This window comes from Mobula hypostoma, chromosome 3, assembly GCF_963921235.1.
Source record: "Mobula hypostoma chromosome 3, sMobHyp1.1, whole genome shotgun sequence".
In the NCBI taxonomy this organism is placed as follows: Eukaryota; Metazoa; Chordata; class Chondrichthyes; order Myliobatiformes; family Myliobatidae; genus Mobula; species Mobula hypostoma.
The window spans coordinates 221,483,201-221,506,350 of record NC_086099.1 but is presented as its reverse complement, the minus strand read 5'-3'; the positions used below and the strand labels follow the sequence as shown (position 1 = coordinate 221,506,350).

Sequence of the window (23,150 nt, the reverse complement as noted above, 5' to 3'; positions counted from 1 at the left end):
TGGTATACCTTCCAGCAATCCAGCCTTTCTTTCCACTGGTCAAGTACTGGAGGGCAACACTGATGGGGGAGGCCAGCTCCCAATCGAGCATGGACTCCACTCTACACCGCCTCCAACATCGTCTTACCTAGACTGCAGCAGCAGCAGGCAAGTCCACTTCAGGCCTATTTGCCAGATTCCCCATCTCCCAGCCTATTCGCTGGATTCCCCGTCTCCCGGCCTATTCGCCGGATTCCCCGTCTCCCGGCCTATTCGCCGGATTCCCCGTCTCCCGGCCTATTCGCCGGATTCCCCGTCTCCCGGCCTTTTTGCTGGATACCCCGTCTCCCGGCCTATTCGCTGGATTCCCTGTCTCCCGGTCTATTCACTGGATTCCTCCAGCTGAGCACCTCTTGATGAATCCAGAGTTTGATTGGTGCCTGCACCCCAAGCAGTTTGGACAATAAGTTTTAGAATTCCCTTGACAAATCTGTCTTCCTTACTCTGCTTTCGGATGCTCTTTAATACTTACCTTTCTGATCAAATCATCACTAATCTTTCCTAATACCCTTTCATGATATTCAGACCATAACATCTAGGAGCAGATTTAGGCTATTTGGCTCATCAAGTCTGTTCTGCCATTTACCAAGGCTGATTATTTTTTTCAATTTAATACTCCCTCCTTCTCCATGTAACTCTTAACCCCCCTGACCTGTCAACCTCGGCTTTAAATATACCCAATGATTTGCCCTCCACAGCTATCTGTGGCAATGAATTCCACAGATTCACCACTCTCTGATTAAAGAAATCTGTCCTTATCTCTTTTCTACATGGATGTTCCTCTATTCTGAGGCCGTGCCCCCTGGTCCTGGACTTCCCCACTATATGAAACGGCCTTTCCATATCCACTTTATCTTGGCCTTTTAATATTCAGTAGATTTCAATAAAATCCACTTTCATTCTTCTAAACTCCAGTTAGTTCAGGCCCAGAGCCATTAAATGCTCCTCATATCTTAACCCTTTCTTACCCAGGATCGTTCTTGTGAACCTCCTCGGTCCACCTCAAATATAAGCAGCATTCACAAGAGAAATGTAAATTGAATCAGAATCAAGTTTATTATCACCAGTATGTGTTGTGAAATTTGTTAATTTAGTAGCAGCAGTTCAATGCAATACATAATATAGAAGATAAATAAATAAATCAATTACAGAATATGTATATTGAATAGATTAAAAATTGTGCAAAAAAACAGAAATAATATAAAAAAATGTGAGGTACTGTCCATGGGTTCAGTCTATATAGGAATAACTCCAAGTGAATAAGTGAATAGTTGGATGGCAGAGGGGAAGGAGCTGTTCCTGAATCACTGAGTGTGTGCCTTCAGGCTTCTGTACCTCCTACCTGATGGTAACAGTGAGAAAAAGGCATGCCTTGGGTGCTGGAGGTCCTTAATAATGGACACTGCCTTCCTGAGACATCGCCCCTTGAAGATGTCCTGGGTACTTTGTAGGCTAGTGCTCAAGATGGAGCCGAGCAAATTTACAACCCTCTGCAGCTTCTTTCGGTCCTGTGCAGTAAACCCCCCCCACCCCCATACCAGACAGTGATGCAGCCCGTCAGAATGCCCTCCACGGTATATCTATAGAAGTTTTTGAGTGTATTTGTTGACATACCAATCTCTTCAAACTTCTAATGAAGTATAGCCGCTGTCTTGCCTTCTTTATGACTACATCAATATGTTGGGACCAGGTTAGATCCTCAGAGATCTTGACACCCAGGAACATGAAACTGCTCACTCTCTCCACTTCTGATCCCTCTATGAGGATTGGTATGTGTTCCTTCATCCTACCCTTCCTGAAGTCCACAATCAACTCTTTGATCTTACTGACGTGGAGTGTCAGGTTTATGCTGCAACACCACTCCACTAGTTGGCATATCTCACTCCTGTATGCCCTCTCATCACCACCTGAGATTCTACCAGCAATGGTTGTATCGTCAGCAAATTTTTAGGTGGTATTTGAGCTATTCCTAGCCACACTGTCACGGATATAGAGAGAGTAGAACAGTGGACTAAGCACACACCCCTGAGGTGCACCAGTGTTGATTGTCAGCGAGGGGGAGATGTTATCACTAATTCGCACAGATTGTGGTCTTCCGGTTAGGAAGTCAAGGGTCTCGTTGCAGAGGGAGGTACAGAGGCCCAGGTTCTGCAACTTCTCAATCAGGATTGTGGGAATGATAGTATTAAATGCTGAGCTATTGTCGATGAACAGCATCTGACATAAGTGTTTGTGCTGTCCAGGTGGTTTAAGGCCATGTGAAGAGCCATTGAGATTGCATCTGGCATTGACCTATTGTGGTGATAGGCAAATTGCAATGGGTCCAGGTCCTTGCTGAGGCAGGAGTTCAGTCTAGTCATGACCAACCTCAAAGCATTTTATCACTGTAGATTTGAGTGCTATCGGGCGATAGTCATTAAGGCAGCTCACATTATTCTTCTTAGGCACTGGTACAATTGTTGCTTTTTTGAAGCGAGTGGGTACTTCAGCCCGTAGCAATGAGAGGTTGAAAATGTCCTTGAATACTCCCACCAGTTGGATGGCACAGGTTTTCAGAGCGATACCAGGTACTCCTTCAGGACCTTCCACCTTGTGAGGGTTCACTCTCTTTAAAGGCAGTCTAACGTTGGCCTCTGAGACAGAGATCACAGGGTCATCAGGTGCAGCAGGGATATTCACAGCTGTAGTTATATTCTCCCTTTCAAAGTGTGCATAGAAGGTGCTGAGCTCATCTGGTAGTGGGAAATAATGTCTTGCAAACTCTGCAAGAATTGTCATACGTCCGATGTCGCTTCCAACTGCGTTCAAAATTGTCTCGTTGACCTTGAAATAATAGCCCTCCCCAAATCATACCTGGTTTTCTGGTACAGACCTGGGTCACCAGACTTGAATGCGATAGATCTAGCTTTCAGCAGATGATGTATCTCCTGGTTCATCCACTGTTTTTGGTCTGGGAATGTACACTCAGTCTTTGTAGGCACACGCTCATCCACACAGATTTTAATGAAGTCAGTGACATCTGCAGCATACTCATCCAGGTTCGAAGATGAATCCCTGAATACAGTCCAGTCCACCGATTCAAAGCAGTCCTGTAGGCGCTCCTGTGCTTCCCTTGTCCATACCTTCTTGGTCCTCACTACTGGTGCTGCAGTCTTCAGTCTCTGTCTTACTCAGGGAGTAGAAGTACAGCCAGGTGATCAGACTTCCCGAAGTGAGGTCGTGGAATAGCACGGTAGGCATTCTTGAAGGTGGTGTAGTAATGGTCCAGTGTGTTGTTTCCTCTAGTATTGCAAGTGATCTGTTGAAGATAATAGCGTGGTGATTTTAAATTAATCTCACATTTTGCATGAAAGAATGTAATTAGAACAAAAAAAATCTATTTTTAAGAAACTAATTGCCTTTGTTGATTGCATTAACCTTTTACCTTAGCTTTATGGGGAACACGATATGGTTGAATTATAACCATGCCAGCAGTGTACTTCCAAATATATTACTGACATTACAAAGAAAATAAGGCTTTTGCATCTTATCTCAGTGACTGATTCTCTGATACAATGTCATACTTTTTAAGGTGATATATAAATGCAGTTATTTTTGACATTCTCATCATTGTTTTCCTAGCCTCCCTCTGCCCCACAGGGAGCTACGGCCCAGCAATGGGCAGCGATCACAGAGTCTCGCCTTGGCCATCGCAGACATACTGTGGCGTGCAGGTGAAAGGAGAAGAGCCGTGGTTGCACTGTAAGTTTACCAATGGGATGTATCTGTGTGTGTGTCTGTGTCTATATATTATATATAAATATATTTTATATATGCACTCATGTGGTTCTGCATATGTGTGGCTCTGCCTGTGCCTACTTGTGTGTGAGCACTGGTACCCCACTACCGAGTCTGTCCTGTCCTGTTGCCACTCTCTGAATTTGCTTCACAATTATGCTATCCAAGTGGTTCACAACAGATCCAGTCCTTGTGCAGACAGATGTTAAGCAAAGATGCTTCGAAGACCTGCCATTTACTCAAGTTCAAGTTTATTGTCCTTCAATTGTATGCATGCATACTGCCAAACAAAACAATGTTTCTCCAGACCAAGGTGCACAACACACCACAAAGAACTCACACGTGCCATATAAAGTAATATTACCACAAATAATTAACAAATAATAAATTATATTCCAGAAGATTGACATTTAGCATATGATGCATTTATAACACTACTGGCACTTCATAAGTGATGAGACCTGGGTGGTGGCAGGGAGTTCAGTTGTCTCACAGCCTGGGGGAAGAAGCTGGTTACCATCCTAACAGTCCTTGTCTTAATGCTGTGGTACCTCCTGCCTGATGGTAAGAGATCAAAGAGATTGTGGGATGGATGAGCGAGATGCTTGACAATGCTAAGCCCCACCTCCTCTCCCACAAGTTTCTGTGTGGAATAAACTAGGTGTTCAACCTGTGTTGCTTCCATCCCAGTATCAAGGTCACCCCAGCTTCTTACTGAGCTGCAATGTAGAGATGACATTTGCCTATGTTTGAGTTCAGAGAACAATCTCTAAATCATCAGTATTTTGTTCATCGAAGCACACAAGTATAAGGCTTTTGTCACTCAACATCTGATATCTACCGCTAGCAACCTATCAAGTGGGGTGGTGTGGTGTGGTAGCATAGCAGTTGAGTATTGCTCCAGAGTCCAGCATCTGCAGTCTCTGTGTCTGCATTTTGAATTAACTTCATGATTAGATGTTACAGAATATTATAATAAATTTGCTCGGGAGCCTGGTAAACTTAAAAAGAATGCAGTCCCATTCTCAAGAGAGTACAGGAACTCCAGTAAATCAGGAGTATGGTAAACAGGGTGACATGGTAGTGCAGTGGTTAGATATTACTGTGTCAACGGCTTGGGTTCAGATCCACTGCTGTCTGTATAAGGCTTGTACAGAGTCACATGGGCTTCCTCTGGGTGCTCCAGTTTCCCTCCACATTCCAAAGATGTAGGGGTTACTACGTTATTTGGTTAGCATGGACATGTTGGGCAGGAAGGGCCTGTAAACCCTGCTATAACTACAGTACAATTAAAAATAAAAATAAATCCTTCCCTGCTGTAAAACAGTCCAGTTCAAGATGAGTGCCCACATCGTTGCAGTCATACTTGTTGCTTTTTATTCCAGGTCAACAGGAAGACAGCAGTTTATCCCAACAGGAAAATATAAAGCTGATGGGACTGTAGAAACGGTATGTCTCCTTTGCAGAGGAGTTATTATGTGTAAAAATGGTAAGATCAAATTTATTAGTGGTCCTGGGCGTGCAGACTGTACCTGTTGCCAGAAATCCCACTCACTTGTAGGCATTTATTTATCTGGGCTTGATGCAAAGGACTAATCTCACTGGCCCCTAGAATCGTAGATTCCAGTATGGAGGTCCAGACAACATTTAGGTTGCATGTGCCATAGTACAGAGGTCTAAAACGCCTTAACTGGCTTCAGGCGAATATGAAAAAAGACGAGCAAGAAAATGGCGCTTAGTCCCTCAAGCTTGTCCAGTTGTTTAAGGTAAGACCTGTCAAAACTGTCACTAACTTTAATAGTTTTTAAATGTCTTTCTCATCAATAATCTATAAAGTTAAAATAAATAATTTAGAACCTCAGTTATTTAGGTTAAAAATGCTCAAACACATACAATTCTTCAAAACTTATGGAGAGACAAGAATTCTCTTGGTGTTACAAATTCTCCTTAGAAGTTTTACTTCTTACTGCCTCAGTAAAGCAGTCAGCAGATTCAAAGACCCTAGCCACCTTGGACATTCTGTCTTCTCCCCTCTCCCATCAAGCAGGAGATACAAAATCCATCTAAGTACCAATAAACCAATACCAATAATATAAACCAAGCAATATAATTATTGATGACTTCACTTTTCTTTTCCCTTTTAATCTGGACCTGTGTCTTCATGGAATCAGTGATGTTTCGGGTTCTGGGCCAAGTCTGATTGACAAAGCATCTTGATACACTTATCCCAGCATTGTACTAGGAAATTCTCATAAGACCAACTTGCTGCTGGACTTTGCTCGGTTTGCATGAAACCAGGCACTGTGCAAGCATATATACAGGATTTCACTTTGGCCGAATGGCAGTAGTTCTCAGCAGGCCAGACAGCATCTCTAGGAAGAGGTACAGTTGATGTTTCGGACCGAGACCCTTCGTCAGGACTAACTGAAGGAAGAGCTAGTAAGAGATTTGAAAGTGGGAGGGGGAAGGGGAGATCCAAAATGATAGGAGAAGACAGGAGGGGGAGGGATGGAGCCAAGTGTCTTCTCCTATCATTTTGGATCTCCCCCTCCCCTCCCACTTTCAAATCTCTTACTAGCTCTTCCTTCAGTTAGTCCTGACGAAGGGTCTCGGCCCGAAACATCGACTGTACCTCTTCCTAGAGATGCTGCCTGGCCTGCTGCGTTCACCAGCAACTTTCATGTGTGTTGCTTGAATTTCCGGCATCTGCAGAATTCCTTGTGTTTGCGGCAGTAGTTCTCTGTGCATTTGTATAATTCACCCCATTAATACTCAAGAATTGGATAAGGCAGCTTGCAATTATAAATGCCTTTCCTCAGCATATTGGAGCCAATTATTTCTGCATTTTAGCTGCTTTTATAATTTAGGAATGTGCTTGCTGACTGCACTGCATCAGTAAATTATTTGCGGAGTAAACACTGATTGTTGTATCAGAGAGCCATAATCTGATTATGGGATCTTTTACAACCACCTGAGATAGTAAATGGGGTTTTGGTTCATCTGAAAGATGACATATATAACAGTGTTGCAGTAAGTCACTTACTGCATTAAATCAATTTAGTTTTTTGTGTCATTTCTCTAGAGCGTGACTAATCTGAAGTCTAACTTGGATAAGATTACAAACTGTTGGAAAAAATTGAGAACGTTTTAGAGCTGAGGAACAGCACTCATTTTTTAGCCTTCAAAGAACTGGCATAGATGTGACTGGAATGTTCTCCAGTCTTATTTTTCTGCATTTTTTGTAGTAATCAGTTGAACATTTCTTGCTTGTCTTATCCTCTATACATTGACTGAGTGTGTGTTCTCTGTCCTGTGATTGCCCTGGACACTGCGACTGGGTAAGAAGGGGAAAAAAAAGCCTATGGTTCCCTGGAATATTTTCTTGAGCTGCATCACAAGTGATGTCTGCTTAAAGTGCACTAACAACCGCAAGCCAAAGTACGCTGCTGCAAATGCCATAGGTTAGTGGATGGTCACCTCATCCATTGAGCAAGGTGATGGGTAGTTTATCCCAAACCACAGATTTCAGGTGGGCAGAACGATGCTCATTTGAAAAGGGAGCCTTTGTTGTCATTGACATACTTTGAATCATATTTCAGGAGTATGAAATGAAAATTTCTTGTGAACAGGTCATAGAACATTAGAGCACAGTACAGGCCCTTCAGCCCACAATCTAGTGCCAACCTTTTAACCAACTATAAGAACAATCTAGCAACACACATCAAAGTTGCTGGTGAACGCAGCAAGCCAGGCAGCACCTCTAGGAAGAGGTACAGTCGACATTTCAGGCCGAGACCCTTCGTCAGAATTCCTGTTGTTTGCATAAGAACAATCTAACCCTTTCCTTCTACATAACCCTTCATTTGTATTATTCCTGAGTCTATCGAAGAGTTTCTTAAATGCCCCTAATGTATTTGCCTTTACCACCACATGCAAGGTGTTCCAAGCATGTGTAAAGAATTTACCCTTTATGTCCTTTCTATACTTTTCTCCAAACACCTTAAAATTAAGCCATGTTTATATTAGTTAATTCTGCCATGTGAGAGAGTTTCTGGCTATCCATTCTAGAAAATGCCTCTTATATAGATTGACGTTAAAAACATTTACTAATAATCAACTTTGTTGTTACTGATGTACACTCATAGAACAAGGTCAATCATAACAATGGGAGAAATCTTTTCAAACTGTTATTGTATTATTGAAGTAACAAGTAGTATATTTTCCCTTTCAGATTATATTGAATACACTGACCAACTTCAAAGATCTGACCACTTTCCTTCAACAAAATGTTGGCCAGGTTTGAACTGCACGTTTTTTTCAGCTTTTTTGTCTTAAAATTTTTTTTTTACTAGAGTTATGAGTCTGTATGGATTGTCTAACAGACATACAGCCTGGTGAGAGAATTGTTTAAGGTGATGGGGTTTTGTCAGAAATGTTGGTAGCTCATTAAATATTTGTAAACTTGAACTTATTTCAAATTTGCCAGGTCTCATTCACCAGTCAACCCTATCTTTATATTCTGAACTAGCAATAGCTTTCAAGATTCTCTAAACTCTCAGATGCTTGTTCCTCCATCATTTCTGCAAAACACTGTACTCTTGTCTTCCAGTGCTGGTCTCTTGAGTGTTCTTTACCCTTTATTTCATGTTTGCTGCACCAAAGAGCTCCAGCTTCTCCACCTCCCTTTTCTTAAAAGCCTTTGACTCATCTCTCAATTGTCTGATTGCTCTTCTGTGAAATGACAAGGGCATTTTGCTTTGTAGCATTCTTGTTGGATTTTCAATTCTCAGCACTTGCTGAGAATTTTTTTTTATCAGGAGTCTGTGTGTGTTTTGGGTTGCTAGAATTTAAGTGTTTTTGCTTACATTCAATGAGCTTGGTTGTACGGCTGACAAAGTAGAATGTGTGCATCACATCACATCAGTGGGCATCAGTGAAGTATGTGATTATTCTTGGAAGTGAAGCTGTTCCCCCACACGGCATAGACAGTTGTTGTCAGTGTGAACGCCTCAAATTACCTCGTGTTGTGCTTGGAGTGCAAGAGCCAAGTTCTGGTATTGATGATTGGGATGTGGAACATAGACCCCATAGTGTGAGCAGCCTTGCTACTCCTGTTATCAAACTTAAGTGGGTTATCAAACACGACCTGCATGATTATACTTGTTTTCATTTTTACAAGGCATTTCTGTAGAAAAACTGTTTTAAATTCAATGTACATTGAAGTTTGTAGCACAAAGGGCAGCTATTTGACCAAATCAACCAAAAATTAAATTAAAACTAAACTAAAATCCTAATTCTTGTTAAAATGACATAAAGTCTTTCACCTTTGATAACCATTGCCCTATAACTATATCTAGCTTTAACTTCCTGCATTACTTAGCTTCTAACTTTCCCATCCTCACTGACCTGCTTCACCTATCACTTTCTAGCTCGATCTCTTTCCCCTTCCCCCACCTTCATACTCTGGCATCATCCCCCATCCTTTCCAGTTCTGATGAAGGGTTTTGGCCTGAAACTTAGACCGTTCATTTCCATAGATGCTGCCTGACCTGCTGAGTTCCTCCAGCATTTTGTGTATATTGCTCTGCATTTCCATTATCTGCTGGATATGTTTCTGCATTAAGAAACATGTTTCTTCTTTACTATGGTTATTTTGTTTTTTGTCACCGTTGACTACTGAAGAATTCTTTAAGACTTAGCATTATTTTAAGTTTTAAAACTTCTCATTGTTTCTTGGGGTTCTTCTGCCCAGGGGGCAGTTCAATTGGGATTACATAGAATTTCTGGTGAAAAAGCTGGCATCCTACTTGGCTAGTCTCTGACATAAGTATGCTTCACTTGAGCTTAGTTTCACTCCATCAGTATATTCCTCTGTTCCATTCTCTTTTTGGTTTTCTCCCAATTATGCTGCCTATTCCCAAAAGTTCAAGTCTTCTAGATTTCCAGATGTCTGTACTAAGTGGAGATGCAGATGACTGCAGATGCTGGAATTTAGAGCAAAAAGCAAACTACTGGAGGAACTCATTGGGCTGAGCAGCATCTGTGGAAGTAGAGGGGAGATGATCGAGATCCTGCATTAAATCTGAGAGTATAGATAGGAGATGCCCACACAAAGAGTGAAGGAGAGGGGTGAAACAGGAGCTGGCAGGCACTAAGTGGAACCAAGTGATGAATTAGACAAGCGTTTATTCAGTTATTTAGAGATACTGAGCAGAACAGCCCTTCCAGCCCAACATGCTGTGCCGTCCAGCAGCCCATTTGTTTAACCCTAGCCCAATCACTGGACAATTTACAATAACCATTTAACTTACTAGTCAGTATGTCTATGGAATGTAGAAGCAAACCAGAGCACCTGGAGGAAACCCATGTGCACGTGGGGAAGGACATACGAACTTTCTTACAGAGGACACCGGAAATGAACTCCGAACTTCAATGCCCTGAGCTGTAAGAGCACTGCGTTAGGTTAGATTAGATTATTAGATTATGAGGACACACAGTAATCTTTTATTGTCATTTAGTAATGCATGCATTAAGAAATGATACAATGTTTCTCCAGAATGATATCACAGAAACACATGACAAATTGACTGAAAAACTGAAAAAACCACATAATTATAACATATAGTTACAACAGTGCAAAGCAATACCATAATTTGATAAAGAACAGACCATGGGCACGGTAAAAAGTCTCAAAGTCTCTCGAAAGTCCCATCATCTCACGCAGACGGTGAACCTCCAGCGCCGCAAACTTGCCGATGCAGCATCCCGGAAGCACCCGACCACAGTCCAACTCCGAGTCCGTCCGAAAACTCCGAGCCTCTGACCAGCTCTCTGACACCGAGCGCTGAGCACCATCTCTGCTGAGCGCTTCGACCCCGGCCCCGGCAACAGGCAGTAGGCAAAGCCGAGGATTTGGGGCCTTCCCCTCTGGAGATTCTCGATCGCACAGTAGCAGCAGCAGCGAAGCGGGCATTTCAGAAGTTTCTCCAGGTGTTCCTCCGTGCTTCTCACGGCTGTCTCCATCAAATCAGGATTGTGCACGGCCACTAGTTAACACATACGATATCATTCGGAATGGTCGCGTGTGCCACTACTTCCATGTTGCATCTCCTGTGTTAGCAGAGGGAAAGTGACAGGGAAATGGAAGGGGTGGATGAGGACGAATGCGTGGACCAGGAAAACTCAGCAAGAGTGGTCCCTGCAGAAGGCAAAAAATGGTGGGGAATAGACAATGTGACAGGCTGTGTGAGCCTTGTGCAACTGACGGAAATAATGGGGAATGATGTGCTGCTGGCAGAAGCTGGTGAGTTGCTTATCCCTTCCAGGTCAGGCAAAGGTTCATGTCCGCCTCCTCCAAGAGGAGTGTTAAAAGAGTGAAGGCAGCTGAAGAGATAGGGAGGTTGAGGTTAGGGAAGTATTGGAGATCGAGAGCTAGGCTGTGAGCTGGTGTTGGTCATCGAAGTTGGGATGCTTGGCGAGTGACGCATCATGGGATGAAATATTGATGGGATCACTTAGCTTAAGCTCAAGGTTGGGGTAGGCCAGCTGAGCAGTGGCAATGCTGAGTCTGGTTTGCAGAAAGGGAAGCAGTTGGTGCTGTACCTCTACTTTGTCAGCTGAGGGAAATATTATTGCTGAAAACTGATGAGTATCTTGTCCGAAGCCAGAATAGTAGATGTGGTTTACTCAAGTGTAGTGGTTTGTCGTGCTCACCCCAGCTTTAGTTGAGAACATCTGGTAAAGCTGTAGAGTCATAGAGCACTCATCATCATCATTATGTGTCATATTGTATGATGTGGGTGATCATGGTCTTTGACCTTGATTGTTCTTGACAAATTTTTCTACAAAAGTAATTTGCCATTGCCTTCTTCCATAGAGCACAACAGTACAGAAACAGGCCTTTTGACCCTTCTAGTCTGTGCAGAACTGCAATTCTACCTAGTCACATTGAACGTACTTGTATCAATAGTTTCCATTCTGCTGGCAGCTCATTCAACACTTGCACCACCCTCTGATGAAGAAGTTCCCCCTCAGGATCCCCTTAAATATTTCACCTTTCACTCTCAACATGATGTGGAGTTCTAGTCTCACCCAGCCTCAGTGGAAAAAAAGCCTGCTTGCATTTACCCTATCTGTACCCCTCGTAATTTTCTATCCCTCGTAATTTTCTATCCCTCGTAATTTTCTATCCCTCATAATTTTCTATGTCGTTACCAAATCTCCTCTCATTCTCCTGTGCTCTAGGGAATAAAGTCCGAACCTATTCAGCCTTTCCCTGTTACTCAAGTCCTGGCAACACCCTCGTAAATTTTCTCTGCACTTTCAATCTTATTTACATCTTTTCTGTAGGTCAGTGACTGGAAGTGCACACAATTTTGTTGTGCATTAAATTTCCAGTTTAGAAGCAGGCCCTTTGGCCATCTGCTTGGCAATGTTTTTTCCCCCACCCAACTATTATATAAACCACTCTGTCTCATGTACTTATCTTTCATTGTAGCAGTTCTGTACAAATTTGCACTTGTATATGTCTAATGGGCAATTAGTGGCTTATCAGTGCAAATGGAGGGGATTACCCTAACTTAGTTTCATTATCATCCATCTGGTTGTAGTTAGAGAATTATATTTGGCAGTCTCTTGTGTCCTTGACCACATTGTTTTCTCTGGTATTCCCAGAGGTTCTATCTTTGGTCTTCTGCTGTCTTCTTCGCCATTGTGCTTTCCCTTGTCAATGTTGTCCAAAACATCATCAGTTACTACATGTACCCACACAACATATACTTCTCTCTCACCACTACAATCTCCTAATATATACCAATGGCTAAACAAAAATTTTGTCCAAAATGTCAGGACGGTTGAAGCCACCTGGATGGCCTGCTGGAAGGTGTGGTCATGGCAGGTCCAACATTTATTGTGGATTTAGGTTAACTGTGTGGAGGGGTCAGAGATAAAAGTAGAGGGAATGCAATCACTGAATATCATTTCAAACAGTGTGTGTCAGTGTGACAAGCTAAATGACTTTTTCTTTCCTCCAAGTTTTATCGTACCAGAAATCTGTAATGAAGACATTTGAACTAATGTTTTGTGTGTTTTTAAAAGCAAATGATGAAATTTGTTTTTATTTCCCCTAATCTATTTTTTAGTTTGAGATTGGACCATTTGGCTGCATTCTTCTGACACTGTCTGCTATTTTATCCAGATCCATTGAATTGTGAGTACTCTGATGTGCTTTTCAAGATTTCTTGGTTATTAATGTCAAACTATACTTCTTATCTCCATGAAATAAATCAAGCAATGTTTCTAGTAGTGAGATGAGATTGTGGAAGCAGGTGAAAGGCTAACAGCAAAACAAAGAATCTATGCAAAGACTCAGCCACCCTCAATTTCAGCGATGAGGGTCTTCAGTGCTCAGGTGTTCAGTGCTCAGCCTCTAATCGTAGTGTTGATGACTATCGACTAACATTGGGTAGGTTTTAGACACTGATGTATTGCCATAAAATTTGTTGCTTTGTGGCAGCAGTACAGTGTAATACATAAAGATGCTGTGGAAGTGAGCGAGGTCCTCAATGAATACTTCTCTTCAGTATTCACCAATGAGAGGGAACTTGATGGTGAGGACAATATGAGTGAGGTTGATGTTCTGGAGCATGTTGATATTGAGGTAGAGGAGGTGTTGGAGTTGTTAAAATACATTAGGATGGATAAGTCCCCAGGGCCTGACGGAATATTCCTCAGGCTGCTCCACGAGGCGAGGGAAGAGATTGCTAAGCCTCTGGCTAGGATCTTTATGTCCTCGTTGTCTACAGGAATGATACTGGAGGACTGGAGGGAGACAAATGTTGTCCCCTTGTTCAAAAAAGGTAGTAAGGATAGTCCGGGTAATTATAGACCAGTGAGCCTTACGTCTGTGGTGGAAAGCTGTTGGAAAAGATTCTTAGAGATAGGATCTATAGGCATTTAGAGAATCATGGTCTGATCAGGGACAGTCAGCATGGCTTTGCGAAGGGCAGATCGAGTCTAACAAGCCTGATAGAGTTCTTTGAGGAGGTGACCAGGCATATAGATGAGGATAGTGCAGTGGATGTGATCTATATGGATTTTAGTAAGGCATTTGACAAGGTTCCACACTGTAGGCTTAATCAGAAAGTCAGAAGGCATGGGATCCAGGGAAGTTTGGCCAGGTGGATTCAGAATTGGCTTGCATGCAGAAGGCAGAGGGTGGTGGTGGAGGGAGTGAGGGAGTACCTTCATATTTGAGGATTGTGACTAGTGGTGTCCCACGAGGATCTGTTCTGGGACCTCTACTTATCGTGATTTTTATTAACGACCTGGATGTGGGGGTAGAAGGGTGGGTTGGCAAGTTTGCAGATGATACAAAGGTTGGTGGTGTTGTAGATAGTGTAGAGGATTGTCGAAGATTGCAGAGAGATATTGATAGGATGCAGAAGTGGACTGAGAAGTGGCAGATGAAGTTCAACCCGGAGAAGTGTGAGGTGGTATACTTTGGAAGGACAAACTCCAAGGCAGAGTACAAAGTAAATGGCAGGATACTCGGTAGTGTGGAGGAGCAGAGGGATCTTGGGGTACATGTCCACAGATCCCTGAAAGTTGCCTCACAGGTGGATAGGGTAGTTAAGAAAGCTTATGGGGTGTTAGCTTTCATAAGTCGAGGGATAGAGTTTAAGAGTCGCGATGTAATGATGCAGCTCTATAAAACTCTGGTTAGGCCACATTTGGAGTACTGTGTCCAGTTCTGGTTGCCTCACTATAGGAAGGATGTGGAAGCATTGGAAAGGGTACAGAGGAGATTTACCAGGATGCTGCCTGGTTTAGAGAGTATGCATTATGATCAGAGATTAAGGGAGCTAGGGCTTTACTCTTTGTAGAGAAGGAGGATGAGAGGAGACATGATAGAGGTGTACAAGATAATAAGAGGAATAGTTAGAGTGGATAGCCAGTGCCTCTTCCCCAGGGCACCACTGCTCAATACAAGAGGACATGGCTTTAAGGTAAGGGGTAGGAAGTTCAAGGGGGATAGAGGAAGGTTTTTTACTCAGAGAGTGGTTGGTGCATGGAATGCACTGCCTGAGTCAGTGGTGGAGGCAGATACACTAGTGAAATTTAAGAGACCACTAAGGTGGGGGGTTATATGGGAGGCAGGGTTTGAGGGTCGGCACAACATTGTGGGCCGAAGGGCCTGTACTGTGCTGTACTATTCTATGTTCTATGTTACTGTGAGTTACAATAAAAAATGTGAAAATAAGTAGTGCAAAAACAGAGCAAATGATGAGGCAGTTTTCATGATCTGTTCATAAATCTGATGACTGGAGGGAAGAAGGTACTGCTAAAACGTCGAGTGTGGGTCTTCAGGCTCCTGTACCTCCTCCCTGATGGTAGTAATAAGAGGGCGTGGCTTAAATCACCTAGCTTGTAGAATTCCACATTCCTCTTCAAACCTCAGGTCCAATGATTCCGCTGGATTCTGTGCAGTGGTGGCCCTGCCTGTGTCTGCAACCTGACAATGTATCACTAACTCTTCTCTGCTGGTGCCTGGTTGCACATATCAAGTACACAGCTCTCGGAAATCTCAGAGGGTGCAGGATTACAATGGCCCTTCAAAGTTGTTCTTACATAGAAATGTTGGCTTCTTGAGGCATTGCCTTTTGAAGCTGTCTTTAATGATAGAGAGGCTAGCGCCCATAATGGAGCTGACTGAGTTTTCAATCCTATGGAGTTTTTTCTTCCCAATCCTATGAATTGACACCTCCATATCAACCAGTCAGAATCCTCTCCATAGTATAGTTGTAGAAATTTCCTAGAATCAGTGGTGACATACCATAGTCTTGATGTCTGGTAGCCACAACTGGACAACAGATCCTAGTTAAAGAGCCAAAAAAGGAACTGCATATGCTGTGAATCTGAAATAAAAACAGAAAATTGCATGGTGAGGGAAATAGATTTAGGGTTTCAGTTTAGTGACCATTTATTAATATCAATTAATGATATAAGGTTACTGGCCTGAAACGCTATATCTTGTTTCTCTTGTCACAGATTCTGCCAGCCCGACTGAGTATTTCCTGTTTGTAATTTGGGTTAACCCTTGTGTGGAGGCAGAGACTCACTACTTCCCCTTCAAAGTAAAGTACAACCATGAGATTAATTTTCTTGCAGGCTTCCATAGTATATACTAAGAAACACAATAGAATCAATGAAAGATAGCACTCAGTAAAACAGAAGGCAGCAGAGAAAAGAGAGCATGGCCTGGATGGTGAGGGTTCTTGATGATGAATGCTGCTTTCCTACTCCTTGGAGATGTGCTCAATGATAGGGAGGGGTCATATCCACTAGTTTTTGTAGGCTTAAATCACCTAATGTTTCAGTGGGCCAGAATGTTCCATTACCTTGCTGTATCTCTACAAAAAAAGCATCTCCAGTCACTCCAGATAATGAACTCCAGAAATATTCCAGCAAATCTCCTCTGCCGCCTCTCCAAGGCCTGGTTCATTATTGTGCATAAGACCATAAAGCATAAAAGCAGAACTAGGCTATTCAGCCCATTGAGTCTGCTCCGCCATTTTGTCATAGCTGATCCCGGAAACCACTCAACCCCATACACCTACCTTCTCACCATATCCTTTAGTGTCCTGACCAATCAAGAAACTATCACATCTGCCTTAGCGATAACCATGGACTTGGCCTCCACCATAGTGTGTTACAGAGCATTCCACAGATTCGCTACTCTCTGGCTAAAAAAAATTACTCCTTCCTTCTGTTCTAAAAGGACACCCCTTAATTTTGAAGCTGTACCCTCTAGTTCTGGATACCCCCACATAGAAACATCCTTCCTATCTAATCCTTTCAACATGGTTCTGAGTTCGAATCCGGGCAGCTCCTTGAATGTTTTCCATCTGTGCCAAGTTGAATGTCGAGCTAGCAACTCGACCTTGTAAAAAACAGTCAAGTGTTACGGAAACAGCAAAAATGCTGCCCAATATGCCATATGGCAGGGAGAGGAACAACAACAACTCCTCTTAAATATAAAGCAACAAATCTTTACAAAAATGATCCCACTGATGAAAGGCTTAATCAGGAGTGTCTTGAGGTCAATACTCGATGGAGTGGAAGAGGATGGTGGGGATCTCATTGAAACCTACCTACCAGATACTTCAAAGCTCGGACAAAGCATACAAAGGATGTTTTCTTTCATAGGCAAGTCTAGGATCTGAGGGCACAGCTTCAGAATAAAGGGATGTCCCTTTAAAACCGAGGTGAGGAGGATATTTTTTCAGCTAGAGGGTGGTGAATCGGGAATTCAGTGCCACAGAGGTCATTGAGTTTACAGAGAATGGTGCAATAAACAAAAGACAGCCAGTGAGCAGCAGTTCTGTGGGAGAAAATGCCTTGTTAATGGGGGGGGGGGGGGTCATAGGAGAATGGCCAGACTAGTTCAAGCTGACAGGAATGTGACAGTAACTCACATAACCACTCATTACAACAGTAGTGTGCAGAAGAGCGTTGGTGAACGAACAACAAGTCAAAACTTGAAGTGTATGGGCTACAGCAGCAGAAGATCGCATTGGGTTCCACTGCTGTACGTAATAAAGTGGCCAGTGAATATCTGAATATCTCAGAAGGGTATTAGGAAAAATCAGAAACATAGGTGTTAAGGAGCATCTGAAAGTAGAGAAAGGAAGACAGATTTTTGAAGAGAATTGCAAAATTTATTGTCCTTGCTGCTCAGGTGCAGGAATTAAAGAAAATCTGGATTACTCAAGAGGTCAAGTTTGACCCTGAAGAAGTCGCTGTAGTAATGTAGGGCTAATTACTGGTGGGAATTGTAAATTCAAATTACATTTTATGTACTGACTGATGGAGAACTTAAATGAAATTTTTACAGGTTTGAATAACTGGTGAAGTTACATACAAGGAGAATTATTAAGACAGTGTGAGGAATAATGTTTTGTATATGCCCTCCTTCATACAGTTGACCTTCCGTGCACAGACATCTCTAAATTCCAATGTGGGATTATTTTTAAGTTAATGAGAGCAATAAGAATTGTGCTAGTCTGTTCTGCATCAGGCAAGGAGGCACCTTGGCATGGTAGTGTAGTAGTTAGCACAGTGCTTTACAGTACCACAACCAGCGTTCAATTCCTGCCATTGCCTGTAAAGAGTTTGTGCATTCTCCCTGTAACCGCGTGGATTTCCTTTGGGAACTTTGGTTTGCTCCCACATTCCAAAGATTTAGCTGTGGATGGTTTAATCGGTTAACATTGTTCTATCATTAGGATAGGGATTGCTGGATGGCAGGCTCGAAGGACTGGAAGGGCCTATTCTGTGCTGTAGCCCAATAAATAAATAAATAAAATCCACTTAAAGTAATGCCATTAGTTATATTGCTGACATTTTGGATATTGATGCCAGAGTTATTAGATAAAAACGGTGTAGAATCTTAAACTGAATAAGGCGCACCCTCAGGTCTCTTGACATTGTTTTGACATTTTTGCAAATTTTGTCCCACTCCTTTGTCTCAAAAGTCACACTCAGGTCTTTTCCCCATGCTCTTTTAAGACCCACTCCACTTTTTAAGAAGGAAGCCAGGCAGATGAAAAGAAATTATAGGCCAGTTAACCTGACTTTAGTGGTTGGAAAGATGTTGGAGTCTATTATGAAGGATGAGGTTTCAGGGTACTTGGAAGCACATGATAAAATAAGCCGAAGTCAGAATGGTTTTCTAAAGGGGAATTCTTGCCTGACAAATCTGTCAGAATCTGTTGGAATTCTTTGAGGAAATAACAAAAGAGAGCTGGCTGGTGGCATAGTGGCTTCAGTGCCGGACTTCGGAGCAAAGGCTCCCGAGTTCGAATCTAGCCAGCTCCCCTACATGCTTTCCATCTGTGCTGGATTGAGCATCGAGCGAGCAACTGGGTCTCGTAAAAATAAGAAAGCCTGCTAAAAAAAAAAAAGCCGTCATGATGGAGTCCCGATGACTCCACTCGGAGTTGAGGGCTTCTATCTCTTCTAACAAAAGAGAGTTGTTTATTTGGATTTTCAGAAGACCTTTGACACATGAGGCTGCTTAATAAGATAAGAGCCTATGGTATTACAGAAAAGATACTAGCATGGAACTAACAAACATGAAAAATCATGCAGATGCTGGAAATCCGAGCAACACACACAAAGTGTTGGAGGTACTCAGCAGGCTAGGCAGCCGGGTTGAGCCCCTTCAAAAGGACCGGAAAAAAAAAGATGAGAGCATAAGGTGGAGGGAGGGGGAGAATGGACAGTTACTAGCATGGATAGAAGATTGATTTAAGTGGCAGGAGGCTGGGAATAAAGGGACTTCTTCTGGTTGGCTGCCAGTGATAGTGGTGTACTGCAGGGATCAGTGTTGGGACCTGTTCTTTTCATGTTATTGTCAGTGATTTAGATGAAGGAATTGATGGCTTTGCTTTGTGGATGATACAAAGATAGCTAGATGGGCAAGTAGTGTCGAGGAAGAAGGGTGTCTACAGAAGGACTTAAACAGATTGGGGGAATGGGCAAAGAAATGGCAGATGGAATAAAGTATAGGGAACTGCATGGTCATGCACTTTGACAGAAGGAATAAAGGCATGGACTTTTCAAAATGGGGAGAAAAATCAGAGGTGTAAATGCACTGGGAATCCTTGTGCAGGATTCCCTAAATGTTAACTTGGAGGTTGTGTCAGTGGTGAGGAAGGCTTTATAAGGCATTGGTCAGACCACACGGAGTATTGTGAGCAGTTTTGGGATCCTTATCTAAGAAAGGATGTACTGACATTGGAGAGTTTTCATAGGACGTTCACAAGAATAATCTCAAGAATGAAAGGGTTAACATGAGCATTCGATGGCTCTGGGCCTGTACTCGCTGGAGTTTAGAAGAATGGGGTGGAGGAATCTCATTGAAACATATCAAACATTGAATGGTCTAGAGTGGAAGTGGAGTGAATATTTCCTATAGTTGGGTGGTCTAGGACCAGATGGCAGAACCTCAGAATTGAGGGATTTACAGTTAGAACAGAAGTGAGGAAAATTTTCTTTAGCCTGAGGGTGCTGAATCTGTGGAATTCATTGCCACAGATGGCTGTGCAGGCCAAGTCATTGGGTATATTTAAGCTGGAGGTTGATGGGTCCTTGGTAAGTAAGGGGCTTAAGGGTTACAGAGAGAAGGCAGGAGAATGAGGTTGAAAAGGATAATAAATCAGCCCTGATGGAATGCTGGAGCAGACTCAATGGGCCAAATGGTCTAGTTCTGCTCCTATGTTTTATGGTCTTACAGATTTGAACCATGGGCAGGCAGATGGGATTTGTTTAAATTAGCATCATGGTCAGCATAGCCTTTGTGGGCCAAATGGCCTCTTCCTGTGTTGTGGTTTTCCATGTTCTATGATGTTAAAAATTTCATCCCAGTATGACTGAATTAGGACTAGATGAAGTGAACCCTTTATAGCAACCTTCTCATTCCACTTGATTCATCGGAAACATCTGCAACTGTTAGAGCTGCTTTACCAGTTTAACTGTCCCCACAGCAGGAACAGAACAGTGTATTTTAACTTATATAAACAGTAGAATTCCAACCTATCTATTAATCGCTTTGCTCTGTGAGATTGTTTCAGGCATGTGAGAAATGTCGGTGTCTGGGCTGTGGACAGCCTAAAAAAAGTAATCTTGTTTTCCTTAGCATGAGAAGGTAATGGCTATGATGGATGCATTGAAGCGAGCTTCTCCTTAAACTGATGGTGTGTCTTCTCTTTACCAGTCATTCTTAGCATTGTTCACATGCTAACTGTTAAACCCAACAGATCAGCTTTCAAAAGGGATTTGGATGTGAACCTGACCTTTATAGTAAATCAAGATATAACCTCTTTAAAGCTTTGAATGTAAAAAAAAAGGATGGGTAGCTTGTGTTGGCTGCTTGTTTGTAGGATTGTTCACCGAACCCAGAGGTTAGGTCACAAACGTTTTGTCACCTTCAAACAGCATTCAGTTGTGCACTGATGATATCACATTTATGAGCTAATCTTCAGGCTTGGCAATCAGCCCTGCAAACAAGCTCTATAAAGCTATTGGAAGTGCAAAGAGATTATGCCAATCCAAAATAAGATCCCAGTGCAGCCATTGGTTGTGGTATAGTTTACAAACTCATCACTAATCTCAGAATCCTGGGACCCAACACCTTCTTCTGCAGCTGGATCCTTGACTTCCTAACAAACAGACCACAATCAGTGAGGTTGGGCAGCAAAAACTCCACTAGTTTGCAGCTAAGGCCTCTACTCTATATCCAGTAAATTCTTGACTGCATGGCAGATTTCACATTAACTCCATCTACAAGTTTGTAGATGATACCACCCTAGTGGGCCACATCTCAAATAACAATGAGTTGGAATAGAGTAAGAAGATGGAGAGTTTCGTAACATGGTGTCAAGACAGCCTTTCCCTCGATAACAAACAAAAAGCTGGTCATTGACTTCAGGAAAAGTGCCATTCCCATGGTCCTGTCTACATTAATAGTGCAGAGAATGAAAGGGTAGAGAGCTTTGGTAAGCAAATCACCAGTAGCTGTCCTGGGCCCAACCACATAATGCCATGGACAAGGAAGCTCACCAACACCTCTGCTTCCCGAGAAGGCTAAAGAAATTTGGCATGTCCCTGTCAACCCTTCACAATTTTTATCGATGCACTACAGAAAGCATCCTATCCTGATGCATAACAGCTTGGTATGGCAGCTGCTGTCCCCATGACCACAAGAACATGCAGAGTTGTGAATACAGCGCAGCACATCACCGAAGCCATTATCCCCTCCATGGATCGTGTCTGTACTTATCGCTGCCTGCATAAGGCGGCAGTCAGTGTAATCAAAGACCCTAGCCCTCTCGGAATTCCCTTTTCTCCTTTCTTCTATTGCACAGAAGGTATAAAACCCTGACAGCATGTATCATCAGGCTCAAGACATAGGATGGATTCTTGACCTCGCAATCTACCTTGTTATGATCTTGTACCTTATTGTTTACCTGCACTACACTTTCTCTGTTATCTTCTGAGGATAACAAAAATTCAGAGACTGTTAAGCCCCTTGGGAAAGCAGCTAACACATCCATGCGCCTCTCCACGCCAGCCCTTCTCTGTTCTCCCTACTCCCATCAGGCAAAAGATGCAAAACCTTGAGGCCAGATTCAAGGACAGCTTCTATCCCACTATTACTGGACTCTTGAATGGACCTTTCGTACATTACAAATTGAACTTTTGATCTCTGAAACTATTTCATTGGGGCCTTCGTGTTTTATTTATCTACCTATACTGCACTTTCTCTGTAATCAGAACAGTTTATGATGTGTTCTTTTTTTTTCTTACTGCTTCAGTGTAATTATGTATGACATGATCTGTCTGGATGCATACAGACTAAAAGCTTTTCATTGTATCCTCTTTTCATCTTTATATAGGCAGCACAGCAGTGGAAACTGTGAGCAGTTTCAAATTCCTGAGAGTGCACGTCTCACACAACCTCTCATAGTCCCAGAGCACATTCTGTACAATCAGGAAAGCTCACCAACGCCTCTGCTTTCTCAGGAGGCTGAAGAGAGCTGTGATATGCACATTCTACAGATGCGCAGCAGAAAGCATCCTAACAAGCTGCATCATTGCATAGTACGGAAACTGCACTGCAGTGGGCAGGAAGGCTCTACAATGGGTAGTCAAAGCTGCCCAATGCATCACCAGCACCAGATCTCCTGCCATCAAGGACAGGTTTACCGAAAGGGCCACTAATATCATGAAGGATCCCACCAAATGTGCTCATGGACTGTTTGACCCACTTTAGGATTGCCAGACTCAAAAACAGTTACTTTCCCTAAGCAGTAAGGCTGATCAACACTTCCACCCACTAACCCACCCCACCACATCCCCAACCATCACTACATTAGCATTTCCTGTCAGAGTCTCCTTATGTACAGACGTCACTTTATGGACATACAATCAATCAATGTATATAAGCTATCTTATGCGTTTATATTTATTGTGTTTTTTTATTATTGTTGTGTTGTTAATCTTATTGTGTTTGTTTGATGCTACATCAGATCTGGAGTAACAACTACACATATGTACTGGAAAGGACAAACAATCTTGAATTTCTATTACTAGATCAATATCAGTATCATAGCCCCATTATTCTCCTCCAAGTGTTTGCTCTTTGATCTTGTACAAATATTATAACATGTATTAGGTAATAAATTAAACATTTTAAATATTTAAATGGAATTATATTAGCTAACAACCCACTTCAGTTGAATGTATTTTTACTTAGAAGCATGATCAATTTG

At 42.5% G+C, this 23,150-nt stretch overlaps 1 protein-coding gene across 2 annotated transcripts in view; it reads left to right on the top strand.

Moving 5' to 3' along the window:
* The window catches only part of mindy4 (MINDY lysine 48 deubiquitinase 4), a 291,924-nt gene that overhangs the window by 160,659 nt on the left and 108,115 nt on the right, over window positions 1-23,150 (top strand). For both annotated transcript variants that reach the window (XM_063044570.1, XM_063044571.1), the window contains 4 exons: window positions 3,661-3,780; window positions 5,202-5,265; window positions 8,048-8,113; window positions 12,957-13,024. In XM_063044570.1, coding sequence (XP_062900640.1) covers window positions 3,661-3,780; window positions 5,202-5,265; window positions 8,048-8,113; window positions 12,957-13,024 — 318 coding nt within the window. The remainder of the gene's footprint in view (window positions 1-3,660; window positions 3,781-5,201; window positions 5,266-8,047; window positions 8,114-12,956; window positions 13,025-23,150) is intronic.